The 20,392-nt window shown below is 47.4% G+C and overlaps 1 protein-coding gene across 2 annotated transcripts in view; it reads left to right on the forward strand.

Moving 5' to 3' along the window:
* PARN (poly(A)-specific ribonuclease) overlaps nt 1-20,392 on the forward strand; it is a 338,956-nt gene that overhangs the window by 88,674 nt on the left and 229,890 nt on the right. For both annotated transcript variants that reach the window (XM_063934320.1, XM_063934319.1), the window contains exons 6-9: nt 9,187-9,247; nt 9,327-9,492; nt 10,171-10,236; nt 10,612-10,650. In XM_063934320.1, coding sequence (XP_063790390.1) covers nt 9,187-9,247; nt 9,327-9,492; nt 10,171-10,236; nt 10,612-10,650 — 332 coding nt within the window. The remainder of the gene's footprint in view (nt 1-9,186; nt 9,248-9,326; nt 9,493-10,170; nt 10,237-10,611; nt 10,651-20,392) is intronic.

The raw sequence follows: 20,392 nt of genomic DNA on the forward strand, positions 1-20,392 counted from the left end.
AGACAAAGGGAGACCCTTTTGGATATCAGATTGGGAGATCCTGACAACAGATGCCAGTTTTCAGGTCTGGGGAGCAGTGTCCGGAAGATTGTGGTTCCAGGGACAATGGACCACAGAAGAAAGGTGCCTGCCAATAAATCTGTTAGAACTTCGGCCATATACATGGCACTGATTCAGGAAAAGGACACTCTTCAAGGAAGACCAGTCCAGATTCGCTCGAACAGTGTAATGGCGGTAGTGTACCTCAACCATCAGGGAGGAACGCGCAGTCAAACAGCAATGAAGGAAGTAAGTCATATACTAAAATGGGCAGAACTCCATCTTCCAGCATTGTCCGCAGTATTCGTTTTGGGAGTCCTAAACTGGGAAGCAGACTCTCAGTCGACACGCCATTCAAGCAAGCGAGTGGGCCCTACATCCGGAAGTCTTTCAGACTCTAGTAAACAAGTGGGGTTTGCCAGATAGCGATCTCATGACGCCCCGTCTGAACAAAGTACCCATTTACGGGTCAAGAACAAAGGATCCCGGATCAATCTTTGTGGACGCCCTGTTAGTGAACTGGGGTTTTCATCTGGCGTATCTGTTTCCTCCGATCATCCTGCTACCCAGGGTGGTGAGGAAGCTAAAAGAAGCAAAGGATGCCGTGATCCTTATAGCTCCAGCTTGGCCCAGAAGGCATTAGTACACATATCTGCAGAGAATGTCGATGGATGCTCCACTTCTGCTTCCTCAACGTCCAGATCTACTAATGCAGGGTCCTTGTTACCACAGTCATCTGGATCGACTATCGTTGACGGCGTGGCTCTTGAAACCTCTATCCTGAATGCAGGAGGATTCTCACAACAGGTAATTCAAATAATGCTCAGAGCAAGGAAACACTCCTCAGCTCACATTTATCACCGAATATGGCAGGCCTATATTCATTGGTGCAGTGAAAGAAATATGGACACGAAATCTCTCCAAATTTCTAGGGTCTTAGATTTCCTTCAGGTGGGAATGGATAAAGGTTTGAAGGTGGCTTCCGTGAGAGTACAAGTATCAGCATTGACTGTATGGTTCCAAAAGAAAATTGCCAATTTACAGGATGTGTGTACTTTCTTCCAGGGAATGCTGCGCATTCAACCTCCCTTTTTATCCTACAGTGCCTCGGACTTAAATTTAGTCCTAAAAGCCCTTCAAGTTGCTCCATTTGAACCACTTAATAAAGTGGATCTTAAATGGTTGACAGTAAAGTTCTCTTTTTACTGAATATGGAATCAGCTAGAAGAGTATCAGATTTAGGAGCACTGTCTTGTCGTTCTCCTTTTCTGACTTTTTATCCAGATAAAGCAGTTCTCAGAACTAGGTCTGGGTATCTTCCAAAGGTGGTGTCTAAATTCCACCTTAATGAAGAAATTGTAGTCCCGGCTTTTCAGGTATCGGGACTTTCTGCGGGAGATGCGTCGCTGGACGTAGTCCGGACATTAAGGATCTACGTGGATCGTACCAGTGCCATCAGAAAGACAGATTCTCTCTTCATTCTCTACGGATTTCACAAGAGAGGATGGCCTGCTACTAAACAGACGCTGGCAAGATTGTTTCGAATGACTATTTCAGAAACATATTCTCGGGCTGATCTCCCTGTTCCGGATAATGTCTCTGCTCACTCTACTCGTAAGGTAGGTCCTTCATGGGCAGCACAAAATGGTGCTTCAGCAAAACAGATATGTAAGGCAGCCACATGGTATTCCATTAACACATTATTCCTTGGATACTTCTGCTTCTCATGAAGCTGAATTCGGGCGAAAGATTCTCCTATCCAATCAGGAGCGTCCCCACCACTAAATTGCTTTGGTAAATCCCATTGTTATCCTGTGGATAACTTGTGGACCCTGCCGGAGAAATATACGTTATGGTAAGAACTTACCATTGATAACGGTATTTCTCTAAGTCCACAGGCTCCACAGGGATCCCATCCTGACGCAACTGATTTAAGGATCTTTCTACCCACTAAACCTCTTCCTTCTTGTATGGAAGGGTGTGTATGTGTTCTTCTCGCCTGATTAGGGCTCTACATGATGCTCCTGCCTAAATGCTTGGGAATACAACTGATTTGCCTGAGCGAGTGGGCGGGGATATATGGATAGGCCCGTTGCATCCTGGGAGGACTGAAAGCTTGTGATCGTTTGGTGCCAATCCGCTGTCGCTCCATCATATCCCATTGTTATCCAGTGGAACCTGTGCACTTAGGAGAAACACAGTTATCAATGGTAAAAACTTACCGTTTATAACGGTATTTCTCCTAACGTATGTTTCCCTTATTACCAAGAGTGTTTAAAAAGGTGAAACAGAAAAGAGCCTGGGTAGTCTTGATAGCGCCAGATTGGCCTTGCGGAAGTTGATATGCGGATCTGAAGAAACTTCTGGCGGATGTGACTTGGAGGCTGCAGCAGAGGGCGGATCTACTATCACAGGGCCCTTTTCTGCATCCGGATCTGAACCAACTGCGTTTGACGGCATAGTTCTTGAAACCACGATTTTAAGAGAAGGGTTTCCTGAGATCAGCTACCCCTAAAATGTTAGCAGCATGGAAACCGGTCACGGCGGCACACTACCATAGGATCTGGAAGAGATACATGGACTGATGCCAGCCTAGAGAATTCCGGTTTAATAGATTAGAGAAATTTCAACAATCTGGGTTGAATGGCGGATTACATTTAGGTTTCCTGAAGGTTCAGGTCTCGGCACTTTCAATTCTTTTCCAACAAAAAAGAACCTCCTGTCCCTGCAGGAGGTTCAGACCTTTTTACAGGGCGTTTTGAGAATTCTACCACCATTTCGTCCTCCCACAGCTCCATGGGATCTCCATTTGATGTTGGAGTTTTTTAAATCTGACCTTTTCGAACCTTTAGAGCGGACAGCTCTAAAATGTTTGTTTGGAAAACGGTCTTACTCTTGGTTTTAGCATCAGTAAGAAGGGTCTCGGAATTGGGGGCACTGTCATGTAAGAGTCCTTTTTTTGCCTTTCATGAAGACAGGGTGGAACTCTGTATGAAGGCGGAGTTTTTACCTAAGGTGGTATCTGGTTTTCACACAAACCAACCAATTGTGGTTCCATCGTTCCAGCGGGTGTCAGAAGGGGACCTTTCCCTGGATATGGTCAGAGCTTTGAGTGTATTTACAGGCTACTAGTTCTCTTAGGAGAACAGATGCCTTGTTTGTTCTGTATGATGGCCCCAGGAGAGGTTGCCCAGCTTCAAAACAAACCGTGGCTAGTTGGATAAGACTGACCATCAAGCAAGCATAATTTATATCTCAAACAGTAAGAGTTCCGTTTTGGGTGGGTGTTCATACCACCAGATCGGTGGGGGGGCTTCTTGGACCGCAGCTAGAGTAGCTTCTACTGCCCAACTTTGTATAGTGGCAACGTGGTCCTTAGCACACACGTTCACTTGCTTTTACGGATTTGTTTCTTTTTGCTTCTAGAGATTTAAATTTTAGTTGTTTGGTTCTCCAGTCTTCGTACAGCACTCCCGCCCATGGGGGAGTATCTTTGGGATGTCCCCAGCTGTATAGATCTCCAGTGTTTCCTAGTGGATGACACAGAAAAGAGGATTTTGGTACTTACCAATAAATCCATTTCTCTGAATCCACTCGGGGACACTGGACGCCCGCTTCTGTGCTGTCAGCCTTCGTATTCTTGTTATATTGCGTCAAAGTTAATATTGTTTCTCTAGCATCTATAAGGGATATTGGGGGAATCTAGTATGATGGGTATAGACAGGGTCTAAAGGAGCCAGTGCACTTTAAATTTCTTCAATGGGTGTGCTGCCTCCTCCCCTCTATGCCCCCTCCCACAAGCATTTTAGTAAAAAGTTCCCTCAGGCGAGGATGCTCACTCTGGAAGCTCCAGAGTTTTCTTCAGTTTCTTTTAAATGGATAAAGATACTATATCACCTGCGTACCGCAGTAGTGTAACTAGTGAATTTAGCGAGCTGCTAATGTTTGTAGGTGATTTCTCCTACTGAACAATATTTGAAACTGCGCTCAGTTCTTGATGGATGCTCTAAATATAATATGATATTAGATAGAATAGTCTAAGCAGTAACCCCTGTATAAGATGAAATTGGTTACTTTTTCTGTCTGTGAGATGAATGTTTAGGATCGTTACACTGTGTACATTCATCTCAACACAGACAGAAAAGTACACAATTTCATCTTATACAGGGGTTACTGCTTAGACTATATCTCATATCCTATTATATTTCGAGCATCCATCAAGAGCTGAGCGCAGTGTTAACTGTTTCGTAGTTTCTTTTAAATATTTATTTTCGGAATGCTGTTTGGGCAACAGCATACCTGCACCATGGGATTTGGAAGGGGGGGGGGGGGGGGCGGCACCGGCCTTGCGAGGTGTCAGAGCCACTTCCCCGCTGTGGGACCACCGTCCTGAGAGGTTGTTGTACAGCAGGGCACTGCGCCTTGGCAGTCACAATGGCAGCACGCTGCACACCCCTAACATTGCCTGATGATAACTATAGTGGCGAGTACAATACGGGGTCCCGGCTAGGGGGGTCCCCCGGTTCATGGTGCGGCAAAACGCAGGGGCAGCATACGGGATCCTCCACTGGGGGACCCGCTATAGCCCCCCTGTGTACACTGCAGCGGTGGGTAAAACTAGCACTTGTGTGATGTTTTCTACTCATAGGGAGACTTTTGCCAATATAAAGATTACTGAAACTCTGCAGCCATTACAGGGGGCGGAGCTTCCTCAGAGCGGGACCAGCTGCGTTTTTGGCACCCTACTCTGCTTACAGCTGCAGCAGCTTTTGTATTACTTGTCTGGGTATATGTGTATATGTGTGGTGTTTACTGTAAACATGGTAAAACACCATATGTGCAGAGTGTCATACCAGATTCTCTCCCTCTACGTCTGGTTCAGTATCATGTGAACAATGTAGTCAATACTCCCTTCTCAGTGAGGGGACAGGACGGGGGGGGGGGGGGGGGGACTAAAGTCTATCTACACAGCAGTGGGTATGTCACAAAGACCGGTCGTAGGTTGCTGGATGGCTCATGCTATTCATACATGGGCTACTCAGATTCAGGAGGGCCTCTCGGGGATATGCCCCTGGTCACTACTGTAACTCTCCTGAAGCACATTCAGGATACTCCACGTGTCCTGTGTGACTCTCTCAAGGAGATAGGCAATATTTATGCTAGGAATACTGTTTTGGCAGTGGTTGCGTCAGTCGATGGCGGATGCAGAATACAAGCGCAGTGTCGAGTCTCTCCTTTTCGAGGGAATGGCTCTTCGAGGTGGAATTGGATACATGGATTTCTAAAGTTACTGCAGGGAAATCAACATTTCTCCCCTGTGGGGCCCCGCTGGCTAAACGCTCCTACCCGGGGCCTTTCGGTTTAACAGATTTAGATCTAGGGCCAGAGGTGCCTCCAACGCTGTTAGAGGCACCAGAGGTAAGACCAGAAAACCAACGATCGCCGGTTCTCAGGAGAGCACCAGTGCAGCTTCCACTAAGGCCTTAGCATGACTGTGCCCACCCACCCCGAGGGGATCTCAAGGTGGGAGCTCGGCTGAGTCACTTCAGCCGCATCTGGAAAAATTCCTGCCAGGATACCTGGGTAAGGGACCTAATTTCTCTGGGCTACAAGCTGGAGTTTGACAATGCTCCTCCCGAACTATTTCTCAAATCAAGCTTACCAGCTTTGGAGGATACGCGTGTTACGCTGCAACAGGCCATCCTGAAATTGGTCAAATCCCAAGTCATTGTTTCAGTGCTGCTGCAACAACAGGGAAAGGGGTACTACTCCAACCTGTTTGTGGTACCGAAACCGGATCTAAAATCCTTGAATCCTTACCTAAAGGTTTTCAAGTTCGAGATGGAATTCTGCCAGCAGTGATTGTGGGTCTGGAAGAACAGGAGTTCATAATCTCCCTGGATATAAGGCGCCTATCTCCATATCACGATTTGGCCTCCTCATCAGGCTTACCTGAGGTTGCCCTGCTGAACGATCACTATCCGTTCCAGGCGCTACCCTTCGGCCTGTCCACAGCTCCGAGGGTGTTCACGAAGGTGATGGTGGGGATGATCCAACTCCGTGTCCAGAGGGTCATTGTTGTCCCTTACCTGGACGATCTCCTGATGAAATCAAGATCCATGGAGCTTTTATTGCTCTATATAGACCGCACTATCCAGCTTCTGTCACACCATTGGTGGATCCTCCGTTTACAGAAGTCCCACCTGGAGCTAACGCAGAGGCTCCTGTTCCTGGGAATGTTGCTGGATACTGTGGCCCAAAAAGTGTTCCTCCCAGGGGACAAGGCGAGAACACTTCAGGAGATGGTCCGCATGGTTCTCTGGCCTACTCGGGTGTCCATCCATCTTTGCATAAGATTGTTGGGGGAAAATGGTTGCCTTGTACGAGGCTATCCAGTATGGAAGGTTCCATGCCAGAACATTTTAATTGGATCTCCTGAGCAAGTGGTCCGGTTTACAGTCGCCTCAGGCCAGGATTTCTTTCCTGTGGTGACTGCAATCCTCCAACCTACTGGAAGGCCGAAATTTCAGGATTCAGGACCAGATCCTCCTTACGACTGATGCAAGTCGGAGAGGATGGGGAGCTGTCACCCAGGGGGTTCAGTTCCATGGCAGGTGGCCAGCCCACGAAGCCCTCCTTCCTATCAACATTCTGGAACTTTGGGCGATCTACAATGATTTGCTTCAGGCCTTTCCACTGCTCAGGGATCACACGATCCAGGTACAGTCTGACAACGCCACAGCAGTGGCGTACATCAATCGACAAGGAGGGGCAAAAAGCAGGGCCTGCATGCGAGTGGTGTCAGATACTCTTCTGGGCAGAAAGAAATGCAAGAGCAATGTTCGCAATCTTCATTCCGGGAGTAGACAACTGGGAAGTGGACTTACTGAGTCGTCACGATCTCCACCCGGGAGATCAAATTAAGCGAATCAGGAATCGGATTAAAGCGAATCAGGAATCTGAGTCCAGGCAATTCGGATTGCCCCGGATTGGCCTCGGAGAGCTTGGTATGCGGATCTTCTGGACATGTCCGTCGAAGACCCTTGGCCTCTGCCACTGAGAAGAGATTTTCTTCAACAAGGACCGCTCATCTACCCGGACTTACAGCGGCTTCGCTTGACGGCATGGAGGTTGAGCGGAACATCCTAGCTCACAAGGGCCTTGCCAAAAAAGGTTATTGCTACCATGGTGCTGGTCAGGAAACCTGTGACGTCAAAACACTATCATATCTGGAGGAGATAGGTCTCTTGTGCGAGGACCACACGTATACCCCTGTGGAGTTTTACTTGTTACGATTCCTCCATATCCTGCAGGCTGGTATGGATAAGGGCTTGCATCTGGGTTCCATTAAGGTCCAGATTTCAGCTCTCTCAATTTTCTTCCAGAACAAATTGGCAGTATTGCCAGAAGTCTAGACCTTCTTGCAAGGGGTGCGTCACATTCAACCTCCTTTTGTGCCACCCACGGCACTCTGGGATTTGAATGCAGTGTTGGAATTTTTAGTCCTCCTGGTTTGAACCTCTGATCACGGTAGAAGATAAGCACCTCCCGTGGAAGACTGTGATGTTATTGGCCCTGGCTTCTGCTAGGCGCGTCTCAGAATTGGGGGCCTTATCTTGTAAAAGCCCCTACTTGGTCTTTTATGATGACAGAGTGGAGCTCCGTACTAGGCAGCAGTTCCTGCCGAAAGTCGTCTCTGCATTCCACTTGAATCAACCTATTATGGTTCTGGCACTTCTGCTCCTCCGGAGGCATTGGATGCTGTGTGAGCCTTGAAGATCTATGTCTACGGCTCGGATCAGAAAGACTGATACCTTGTTCGTGCTATGTAATGCGCAGAAAAAGGGTTACCCTGCTTCTAAGCAGTCCATTGCCTTTGGCTTAGGCTTACTATCCAACAGGTCGATCTGTCGGCAACCTTGTGTGTTCCAGTCTCTGAAGGCCCACTCTGCAAGGTCTGTGGGGTCTTCCTGGGCGGCTGCCCATGGAGTCTCGGCCTTGCAACTATGCTGAGCTGCTACCTGGTTGGGGAAGAACACCTTTCTGAAGTTCTACAGGTTTGATACCCTGGCCAAAGAGGATTCCCAGTTTGAGCAGGTGGTGCTGTAGACGTCTCCGCACATTCCTGCCCGTTCTGGAAGCTTTGGGGACGTCACCATTGTACTAGATTCCCCCAAATATCCCTTGTGGATGCTAGAGAAAACAGGATTTTAATTACCTACCGGTAAATCCTTTTTTTGTAGTCCATAAGGGATATTGGGGGTCATTCTGAGTTGATCTATCGCTAGCTATTTTTTTGCAGCGCTGCAAACAGATAGTTGCCGCCTATAAGGGAGTGTATGTTTGCTTTCCAAGTGTGCGAACACGTGCAGCCGAGCGGTACAAAAAAGTTTTGTGCAGCTTCTGAGTAGCTCAGAACTTACTCAGCCGCTGTGGTCACTTCTACCTGTTCTTGTCCGGAATTGACGTCAGACACCCGCCCTGCAAACTCTTGGACATGCCTGCTTTTTTCCAAACACTCCCCGAAAACGGTCAGTTGACACCCACAAATGCCCTCTTCCTGTCAATCTTGAGATTGGCTGTGCGAATGGATTCTTCATTAAATCCATCGCTCAGCAATGATCCGCCATGCACCTGTATGACGCGCCTGCGCATTGCGATGCATGCGCAGTTCTGACCTGAATAAAACTAGTGTGCGATAAGGTCTGAATGACCCCAATTTGGCACCCGCCTCTGTGTGTTGACTTTTTTTTCTTAATTTGTTGTGCCACCTCCAGTCTGCAATCTTCACACCCGAGCTGTATAGATCTCTAGTGTCCCCGAGTGGGGATAGTTGAATGTTTTGAGCCTACCAGAATTTTCATGTGCTGCCAGTGTCAGGGGGTGGCTCAATGCCCTTTCTTCTCTGGTGTCATAGCATCTGTGTTGGGAGATCTTATATCTCTAGTACAATGTATCATTCAGTGCCACAACCTCTGGTTCCCGCTCATGGAACTTGAAGTATTACAGCACTAACATACAGTATGTGTAATCCCCACTGTGCTAACAGGATAAGTTTGAGATTAAAAGGTCTGTCTGTCGTCTTTTTATAATGTAGGTAGCCCTTATGCATTTTTGTTTTTTTACATCTATATTTGTCTCTTTCAGAGCTCAAGTATAGACTTCCTGGCTAATCAGGGATTTGATTTTAATAAAGTTTTTCGGAACGGTGAGTTTCTCTTGAAGTGTTTGCATTGACGGCACCCATTCTGTGTATGGGGAAACAATGAGCTTTCTACTCTTTTCAGGAATTCCATATTTGAATCAAGAGGAGGAAAGACATCTTAGAGATCAGTATGAAGAGAAGCGCTACCAGTCAAATGGCTCAAGTGCAACAACCTACATCTCCCCAAATGCTCCCAAGACTCCGTCCTCCATTCCTGATGAACAGAAGGCATTTATTGAGAAAATAGTGTAAGTAGCCGTAAACAAAATAGGCGCACTAACTGATGCTTACTGTAGGAAAGTTCAATGGACAATTTTCTTCCATGGTTGTATATTATATGTAATATGTTTTGTTCAAAGTGAGGTTTTACATTTTTGTATTTTGCTCAAGAATTCACAGGGTAAGTTAGAATTCCTGGCATTATTAAATGTTTCATTAAGTGTGTTTTCCTTAAATGTTTAGATGATGAATATGTGTGCGCTATATAAATAACTGGTAATAAATAATAAATAAATAAATGATGTACTCTGAATGTAGGGCTTTGCACAACCCTCCTGCCACACAGACTATTACAATGAGGATCGTTCCCCTACAATATACAAGATGGTCTATTACCTGTGCACTGACCAAGCTCGGCCATCATATTTTTCACTAGTTACTGAACTGGCAGCTGCAAATTACACCAGGTTTGATAATGAGCATTGGACATGATTTGTGCTACACTCTGTAACACCACCGATTATGAAATGGATGCTAAGGATTTGACCTGTGTTTACAGTGCCTGGCAAACAGATTATCCATAGAACTTCTGTCTATTGTTGCCTTACTGCAGAACGTCGCCCTGGACACAAATAGACAATTGGGCAGGCACAAATGTCAGTAACCACTTGTTTTCTTTATTTTAACTCTTGGTCTCTTCCTTTCAGTGAAAATGTAGAAGCATTTTTGGGAGATGAAGCGCAGAAGAGTCTAGAACTGGAACCTTGTACTGGGTTTGTGTACATGTATACTATTCTTCATTAGAAAAGCATAAATAAATCCTAGCTGCTCTTGATGTATCAACTTATTGTTTTTCCCTGCTAGTAAAATAATTGGCGCAAAGAATGCAATTTTATGAAGTTCAAGCTGATCTAAAACATGTTTAATAAGTAGTTTTTAGACCTGTCTGGAGATACTTTGACATGATAGGGATCTGGCATATTTATTTCCTTAAATCTGGTCTTATTGTAATTTTTTTTTTTTTAAATTCTGTGTAGATATATTTTCCCGGTTTTACTCTTTTGGCCTGTGCTGCATCATAAATGACCTGCTCCAGCTGTACATAGCATGAAATTCATATTAAACCTCTTTTTTTCCTTCTGTTTTAGGTTTCAGAGAAAGCTTATCTATCAGACATTAAACTGGAAGTAAGCTGTGTTTTGTCTGTGTTAAATTTCTGTAACTTGGCAACATAGGCTTCTAGATTAACGAAATTCTCTTGATTAGTTAAAGTGTACAGTGTAATTGTAGGTAACCTTGCCTTGCTTGTGAAAACATACTATGTATATCAGCTACTTATGGCTACTGAATATCCATTCTGAACCTGTCTCCAACGGTAGACTAAAGTCAAGTTTTATCTGTACCCGTTACATATACAATTTTATGGGGATCTATTGGTGTCAGCGCATTGTTTATCATGTGTTGGTGGTATTGCTAGTGAAAGCCAGTCCGTATATTGACTTTGGTTTGCTTTAAAGTAAACATGCTGGGTACAGTGTACAATGTGAACGAGGTTTCAAACCACTGCGACATGCCTTGGAACAGTGTTCAATTACCTGGGTCGGACTCAAGTTTTTGGTGGAAAAGTGGTATTGGTAACTACGGGTGGTCTCAGTATGCCGAATGTCGGGATCCCGGCGCCGGGATCCGGACACCCGGCATACCGACAGCTATTCTCCCTCGTGGGGGTCCACGACCCCCCTGGAGGGAGAATAAATAGCGTGGCGAGCGCAGCGAGCCCGCAAGGGGCTCCTTTGCGCTCGCCACACCGTCGGTATGCCGGCGCCGGAATGCTAGTCGCCGGGAGCCCGGCCGCCGGCATATCATACTACACCCGTTAACTACCAGGGTTGCATAAAAATCTGATTAAAAATAAATAAATAAAATGATAAAAATCTGATTTAAATCATATTTTAAATAGGATTTTTTAATTCATTTTTTTTATTAAATTGTTTTATTTTGGATGTTTAAACCTTGTTCTAGTAGTACATGAACAATTTTTAAAGTGAGAACAGTAACAATATGAACACAGTAATAGAATAAATAAACACTAAACAGTTTAATCAAGAAGTACAATTAGGCTCTAATTTTCACTCAATCAGTTGTTTGAGTATGAGTCAAACTTGTACATGTCTTTGTCCATGTCCTCACGTTTGTCCTCAACAGAAAAGTCTCTCTCTATACAGATGGAGCTTCCGTTATCTTGGCTCCCTGTGTGACTAGGCGCGCCCGCCTGGGCGCACTTAGTCACTGTGAGCGTCTCCATCTGGACAGGCGCGCGCGCCCAGATGGAGATGCTCTAAATGGTAAGCGGCTCGTGCACTCCCGGCGTGACTAGGCGGACCGATTGCTTAGTCACGCCAGGAGTGCACGCCTGCGCCTCAGTCAGCAAAGATAAAGCTGGCTCCATCTGTAGCATGCAACCATCTTAGCTGCTTATTCATTTCCCAATCTGTTGAGTGTTTTGGTTTGTACAAAACCGTGCGTTGAAAAAAAATCCTTTCAATTCCTGCACTTGATGAAACTGCGGTGACCATCTGCTTCAGAAGATTTACTACTGAAGTTGAGCTGCGTAGGACATCCACCAGGCTAGAGGAGATACTTGGCCTAAAGTGTCCACTTCAAACGTGTATGGTGCAGATGATTTCATGGATGCACATAATAAGATTTTACTTACCGATAAATCTATTTCTCGTAGTCCGTAGTGGATGCTGGGACTCCGTCAGGACCATGGGGAATAGCGGCTCCGCAGGAGACAGGGCACAAAATTTAAAAGTTTGACCACTAGGTGGTGTGTACTGGCTCCTCCCCCTATGACCCTCCTCCAAGCCTCAGTTAGGATACTGTGCCCGGACGAGCGTACACAATAAGGAAGGATTTTGAATCCCGGTTAAGACTCATACCAGCCACACCAATCACACCGTACAACTTGTGATCTGAACCCAGTTAACAGTATGACAAACGTAGGAGCCTCTGAACAGACTGCTCACAACAATAACAACCCGATTTTTTTGTAACAATAACTATGTACAAGTATTGCAGACAATCCGCACTTGGGATGGGCGCCCAGCATCCACTACGGACTACGAGAAATAGATTTATCGGTAAGTAAAATCTTATTTTCTCTGACGTCCTAGTGGATGCTGGGGACTCCGTCAGGACCATGGGGATTATACCAAAGCTCCCAAACGGGCGGGAGAGTGCGGATGACTCTGCAGCACCGAATGAGAGAACTCCAGGTCCTCCTTAGCCAGGGTATCAAATTTGTAGAATTTTACAAACGTGTTCTCCCCTGACCACGTAGCTGCTCGGCAGAGTTGTAATGCCGAGACCCCTCGGGCAGCCGCCCAAGATGAGCCCACCTTCCTTGTGGAATGGGCCTTGACAGATTTAGGCTGTGGCAGGCCTGCCACAGAATGTGCAAGTTGAATTGTGCTACAAATCCAACGAGCAATCGTCTGCTTAGAAGCAGGAGCACCCAGCTTGTTGGGTGCATACAGTATAAACAGCGAGTCAGATTTTCTGACTCCAGCCGTCTTCCTCCGTCGGGGCCTTCCTGGCCTCACACCACGCAACATATTTTCTCCAAATGCGGTGATAATGTTGTGCAGTCACCTCCTTCCTGGCTTTTACCAGGGTAGGGATGACCTCTTCCGGAATGCCTTTTTCCCTTAGGATTCGGCGTTCAACCGCCATGCCGTCAAACGCAGCCGCGGTAAGTCTTGGAATAGACACGGTCCCTGCTGAAGCAGGTCCCGTCTTAGAGGTAGAGGCCACGGATCTTCCGTGAGCATCTCCTGAAGTTCCGGCTACCAAGTTCTTCTTGGCCAATCCGGAGCCGCGAGTATCGTTCTTACTCCCCTTTGCCGTATAATTCTCAGTACTTTTGGTATGAGAGGCAGAGGAGCAAACGCATACACTGACTGGTACACCCATGGTGTTACCAGAGCGTCTACAGCTATTGCCTGAGGGTCTCTTGACCTGGCGCAATACCTGTCCAGTTTTTTGTTGAGGCGGGACGCCATCATGTCCACCATTGGTCTTTCCCAATGGACCACAATCATGTGGAAGACTTCTGGATGAAGTCCCCACTCTCCCGGGTGCAGATCGTGTCTGCTGAGGAAGTCTGCTTCCCAGTTGTCCACTCCCGGGATGAACACAGCTGACAGTGCTAACACATGATTTTCTGCCCAGCGGAGAATCCTTGAGGCTTCTGCCATTGCCCTCCTGCTTCTTGTGCCGCCCTGTCTGTTTACGTGGGCGACTGCCGTGATGTTGTCCGACTGAATCAACACCGGCTGACCCTGAAGCAGAGGTTTTGCCAGGCTTAGAGCATTGTAGATTGCTCTTAGCTCCAGTATATTTATGTGAAGAGACGTCTCCAGGCTTGACCACACGCCCTGGAAGTTTCTTCCCTGTGTGACCGCTCCCCAGCCTCTCAGGCTGGCATCCGTGGTCACTAGGACCCAGTTCTGTATGCCGAATCTGCGGCCCTCTAACAGATGAGCACTCTGCAACCACCATAGCAGAGACACTCGTGTCCTTGTGGACAATTTTATCCGCTGATGCATCTGCAGATGCGATCCGGACCATTTGTCCAGCAGATCCCACTGAAAAGTTCGTGCATGGAATCTGCCGAATGGAATCGCTTCGTAAGAAGCTACCATTTTTCCCAGGACTCTTGTGCATTGATGCACAGATACTTTTCCTGGTTTTAGGAGGTTCCTGACTAGATCGGATAACTCCCTGGCTTTCTCCTCCGGAAGAAATACCTTTTTCTGAACAGTGTCCAGAATCATCCCTAGGAACAACAGACGTGTCGTCGGGATCAGTTGGGATTTTGGAAAATTCAGAATCCACCCGTGTTGTTGGAGCACTACTTGGGTTAGTGTTACTCCGACCTCCAGCTGTTCTCTGGATCTTGCCCTTATCAGGAGATCGTCCAAGTAAGGGATAATTAAGACGCCTTCTCTTCGAAGAAGGATCATCATTTCGGCCATTACCTTGGTAAAGACCCGGGGTGCCGTGGACAATCCAAACGGCAGCGTCTGAAACTGATAATGACAGTTTCTCTATCGTCCTAGTGGATGCTGGGGTTCCTGAAAGGACCATGGGGAATAGCGGCTCCGCAGGAGACAGGGCACAAAAAGTAAAGCTTTTTCCGATCAGGTGGTGTGCACTGGCTCCTCCCCCTATGACCCTCCTCCAGACTCCAGTTAGATTTTTGTGCCCGGCCGAGAAGGGTGCAATCTAGGTGGCTCTCCTAAAGAGCTGCTTAGAAAAAGTTTAGCTAGGTTTTTTATTTTACAGTGATTCCTGCTGGCAACAGGATCACTGCAGCGAGGGACTGAGGGGAGAAGGAGTCAACTCACCTGCGTGCAGGATGGATTGGCTTCTTGGCTACTGGACATCAAGCTCCAGAGGGACGATCACGGGTACAGCCTGGATGGTCACCGGAGCCACGCCGCCGGCCCCCTTGCAGATGCTGAAGACAGAAGAGGTCCAGAATCGGCGGCTGAAGACTCCTGCAGTCTTCAAAAGGTAGCGCACAGCACTGCAGCTGTGCGCCATTTTCCTCTCAGCACACTTCACACGGCAGTCACTGAGGGTGCAGGGCGCTGGGAGGGGGGCGCCCTGGGAGGCAAAATGATTACCTATAAAGGCTAAAAATACCTCACATATAGCCCTAGAGGCTATATGGAGATATTTAACCCCTGCCTAATTTCTCTAAATAGCGGGAGACGAGCCCGCCAGAAAAGGGGCGGGGCCTATCTCCTCAGCACACGGCGCCATTTCCTCTCACAGTTCCGCTGGTCAGGACGGCTCCCAAGTCTCTCCCCTGCACTGCACTACAGAAACAGGGTAAAACAGAGAGGGGGGGGCACATTTATGGCGATAATTTGATATAACAAAGCAGCTATAAGGGAGCACTTATTATAAGGCTATCCCTGATATATATATAGCGCTTTTGGTGTGTGCTGGCAAACTCTCCCTCTGTCTCCCCAAAGGGCTAGTGGGTCCTGTCTTCGTTAGGAGCATTCCCTGTGTGTCTGCTGTGTGTCGGTACGTGTGTGTCGACATGTATGAGGACGATATTGGTGTGGAGGCGGAGCAATTGCCAAATATGAGGATGTCACCCCCTAGGGAGTCGACACCGGAATGGATGCCTTTATTTATGGAACTACGGGATAGTGTCAACACGCTAAAGCAGTCGTTTGACGACATGAGGCGGCCGGACAATCAATTAGTGCCTGTCCAGGCGACTCAAACACCGTCAGGGGCTGTGAAACGCCCTTTGCCTCAGTCGGTCGACACAGACCCAGACACAGGCGATGACTCCAGTGGTGACGGTGACGAATCAACCGTATTTTCCAGTAGGGCCACACGTTATATGATTTTGGCAATGAAGGAGGCGTTACATTTAGCTGATACTACAGGTACCACTAAACAGGGTATTATGTGGGGTATGAAAAAACTACCTATAGTTTTTCCTGAATCAGAAGAATTAAATGACGTGTGTAATGAAGCGTGGGTTGCCCCTGATAAAAAACTGATAATTTCAAAGAAATTATTGGCATTATACCCTTTCCCGCCAGAGGTTAGGGAGCGCTGGGAAACACCTCCTAGGGTGGACAAGGCGCTAACACGCTTATCTAAACAAGTGGCGTTACCCTCTCCTGAGACGGCCGCACTTAAAGATCCATCAGATAGGAGGATGGAAAATATCCCAAAAAGTATATACACACATGCAGGTGTTATACTACGACCAGCTGTAGCGACTGCCTGGATGGGCAGTGCTGGGGTAGTTTGGTCAGAGTCCCTTATTGAAAATATTGATACCCTGGACAGGGACAATATTTTACTGTCGTTAGAACAAATAAAGGATGCATTTCTTTATATGCGTGATGCACAGAGGGATATCTGCACACTGGCATCACGGGTAAGTGCTATGTCCATTTCGGCCAGAAGAGCTTTATGGACGCGACAGTGGTCAGGTGATGCGGATTCAAAACGGCATATGGAAGTTTTGCCGTATAAAGGGGAGGAGTTATTTGGAGTCGGTCTATCAGATTTGGTGGCCACGGCTACAGCCGGGAAATCCACCTTTCTACCTCAAGTCACTCCCCCACAGAAAAAGGCACCGACTTTTCAATCGCAGCCCTTTCGTTCCTTTAAAAATAAGAGAGCAAAGGGCTATTCATATCTGCCACGAGGCAAAGGTCGAGGGAAGAGACAGCAACACGCAGCTCCTTCCCAGGAACAGAAGCCCTCCCCGGCTTCTACAAAAGCCTCAGCATGACGCTGGGGCTCCTCAAGCGGACTCGGGGATGGTGGGCGGTCGTCTCAAAAATTACAGCGCGCAGTGGGCTCACTCGCAGGTAGATCCCTGGATCCTGCAGATAATATCTCAAGGGTACAGGTTGGAATTAGAGACGGATCCACCTCGCCGTTTCCTGAAGTCTGCTTTACCAACGTCCCCCTCCGAAAGGGAGACGGTTTTGGAAGCCATTCACAAGCTGTACTCTCAGCAGGTGATAGTCAAGGTACCTCTTCTACAACAAGGGAAGGGGTATTATTCCACTCTTTTTGTGGTACCGAAGCCGGATGGCTCGGTAAGGCCTATTCTAAATCTGAAGTCCTTGAACCTGTACATAAAGAAGTTCAAGTTCAAAATGGAGTCACTCAGAGCAGTGATAGCGAACCTGGAAGAGGGGGACTTTATGGTATCCTTGGACATCAAGGATGCGTATCTCCACGTTCCAATTTACCCCTCACACCAGGGGTACCTCAGGTTCGTTGTACAAAACTGTCACTATCAGTTTCAGACGCTGCCGTTCGGATTGTCCACGGCACCTCGGATCTTTACAAAGGTAATGGCCGAGATGATGATTCTTCTTCGAAGAAAAGGCGTATTAATTATCCCATACTTGGACGATCTCCTAATAAGGGCGAGGTCCAGAGAACAGCTAGAGATGGGATTAGCACTGTCTCAAGAAGTGCTAAAACAGCACGGGTGGATTCTGAATATTCCAAAATCCCAGTTAATGCCGACAACTCGTCTGCTGTTCCTAGGGATGATTCTGGACACGGTTCAGAAAAAGGTTTTTCTCCCGGAGGAAAAAGCCAAGGAGTTATCCGAGCTTGTCAGGAACCTCCTAAAACCAGGAAAGGTGTCTGTACATCAATGCACAAGAGTCCTGGGAAAAATGGTAGCTTCTTACGAAGCAATTCCATTCGGCAGTTTCCACGCAAGAATTTTCCAAAGGGATCTGTTGGACAAATGGTCAGGGTCGCATCTTCAGATGCACCTACGGATAACCCTGTCTCCAAGGACAAGGGTGTCTCTTCTGTGGTGGTTGCAGAGTCCTCATCTATTGGAGGGCCGCAGATTCGGCATACAGGATTGGATCCTGGTGACCACGGACGCCAGCCTGAGAGGCTGGGGAGCAGTCACACAAGGAAGAAACTTCCAGGGAGTATGGACGAGCCTGGAAACGTCTCTTCACATAAACATTCTGGAACTAAGAGCAATATACAATGCTCTAAGCCAGGCAGAACCTCTGCTTCAGGGAAAACCGGTGTTGATCCAGTCGGACAACATCACGGCAGTCGCCCATGTGAACAGACAGGGCGGCACAAGAAGCAGGAGTGCAATGGCAGAAGCTGCAAGGATTCTTCGCTGGGCAGAGAATCATGTGATAGCGCTATCAGCAGTGTTCATCCCGGGAGTGGACAACTGGGAAGCAGACTTCCTCAGCAGACACGATCTTCACCCGGGAGAGTGGGGACTTCATCCAGAAGTCTTCCACATGCTGGTAACCCGTTGGGAAAGACCAATGGTGGACATGATGGCGTCTCGCCTCAACAAAAAACTGGACAGGTATTGCGCCAGGTCAAGAGATCCGCAGGCAATAGCTGTGGACGCGCTGGTAACGCCTTGGGTGTACCAGTCGGTGTATGTGTTTCCTCCTCTGCCTCTCATACCAAAAGTATTGAGAATTATACGGCAAAGAGGCGTAAGAACGATACTAGTGGTTCCGGATTGGCCAAGAAGGACTTGGTACCCGGAACTTCAAGAGATGATCACGGAAGATCCGTGGCCTCTACCTCTAAGGAGGGACTTGCTTCAGCAGGGTCCCTGTCTGTTTCAAGACTTACCGCGGCTGCGTTTGACGGCATGGCAGTTGAACGCCGGATCCTAATGGAAAAAGGCATGCCGGAAGAAGTCATTCCTACTTTGATTAAAGCAAGGAAAGAAGTAACCGTGCAACATTATCACCGAATTTGGCGAAAATATGTTGCGTGGTGCGAAGATCGGAGTGCTCCGACGGAGGAATTTCAACTGGGTCGATTCCTACATTTCCTGCAATCAGGATTGTCTATGGGTCTCAAATTGGGATCTATTAAGGTTCAAATTTCGGCCCTGTCGATTTTCTTTCAAAAAGAATTGGCTTCAGTCCCTGAAGTCCAGACCTTTGTGAAGGGAGTGCTGCATATACAGCCTCCTGTGGTGCCTCCAGTGGCACCGTGGGATCTCAATGTAGTTTTGGATTTTCTAAAATCTCATTGGTTTGAACCACTAAATAAGGTGGATTTGAAATATCTCACTTGGAAAGTGACCATGCTTCTAGCCCTGGCTTCTGCCAGGAGAGTGTCAGAATTGGCAGCTTTATCTTACAAAAGCCCATATCTGATTTTCCATTCGGACAGGGCAGAACTGCGGACTCGTCCGCATTTTCTCCCTAAGGTGGTGTCAGCATTTCATCTGAACCAGCCTATTGTAGTGCCTGCGGCTACAAGTGACTTGGAGGACTCCAAGTTACTGGACGTTGTCAGAGCATTAAAAATATATATTGCAAGAACAGCTGGAGTCAGAAAATCTGACTCGTTGTTTATATTGTATGCACCCAACAAGATGGGTGCTCCTGCGTCTAAGCAGACGATTGCTCGTTGGATCTGTAGCACAATCCAACTGGCACATTCTGTGGCAGGCCTGCCACAGCCTAAATCTGTAAAGGCCCACTCCACAAGGAAGGTGGGCTCATCTTGGGCGGCTGCCCGAGGGGTCTCGGCATTACAACTTTGCCGAGCAGCTACGTGGTCAGGGGAGAACACGTTTGTAAAATTTTACAAATTTGATACTCTGGCTAAGGAGGACCTGGAGTTCTCTCATTCGGTGCTGCAGAGTCATCCGCACTCTCCCGCCCGTTTGGGAGCTTTGGTATAATCCCCATGGTCCTTTCAGGAACCCCAGCATCCACTAGGACGATAGAGAAAATAAGATTTTACTTACCGATAAATCTATTTCTCGGAGTCCGTAGTGGATGCTGGGCGCCCATCCCAAGTGCGGATTATCTGCATAAATTGTACATAGTTATTGTTAACTTATTCGGGTTATTGTTGTAGGAAGCCATCTTTCAGAGGCTCCGCTGTTATCATACTGTTAACTGGGTTTAGATCACAAGTTGTACGGTGTGATTGGTGTGGCTGGTATGAGTCTTACCCGGGATTCAAAATCCTCCCTTATTGTGTACGCTCGTCCGGGCACAGTACCTAACTGGAGTCTGGAGGAGGGTCATAGGGGGAGGAGCCAGTGCACACCACCTGATCGGAAAAAGCTTTACTTTTTGTGCCCTGTCTCCTGCGGAGCCGCTATTCCCCATGGTCCTTTCAGGAACCCCAGCATCCACTACGGACTCCGAGAAATAGATTTATCGGTAAGTAAAATCTTATTTTTGTACCACGAACCTGAGGTACCCTTGGTGTGAAGGGCAAATTGGGACATGGAGGTAAGCATCCTTGATGTCCAAGGACACCATAAAATCCCCTTCTTCCAGATTCGCTATCACTGCTCTGAGTGACTCCATCTTGAACTTGAATTTTTGTATG

Source organism: Pseudophryne corroboree, chromosome 7 (assembly GCF_028390025.1).
Source record: "Pseudophryne corroboree isolate aPseCor3 chromosome 7, aPseCor3.hap2, whole genome shotgun sequence".
Lineage (NCBI taxonomy): Eukaryota > Metazoa > Chordata > Amphibia > Anura > Myobatrachidae > Pseudophryne > Pseudophryne corroboree.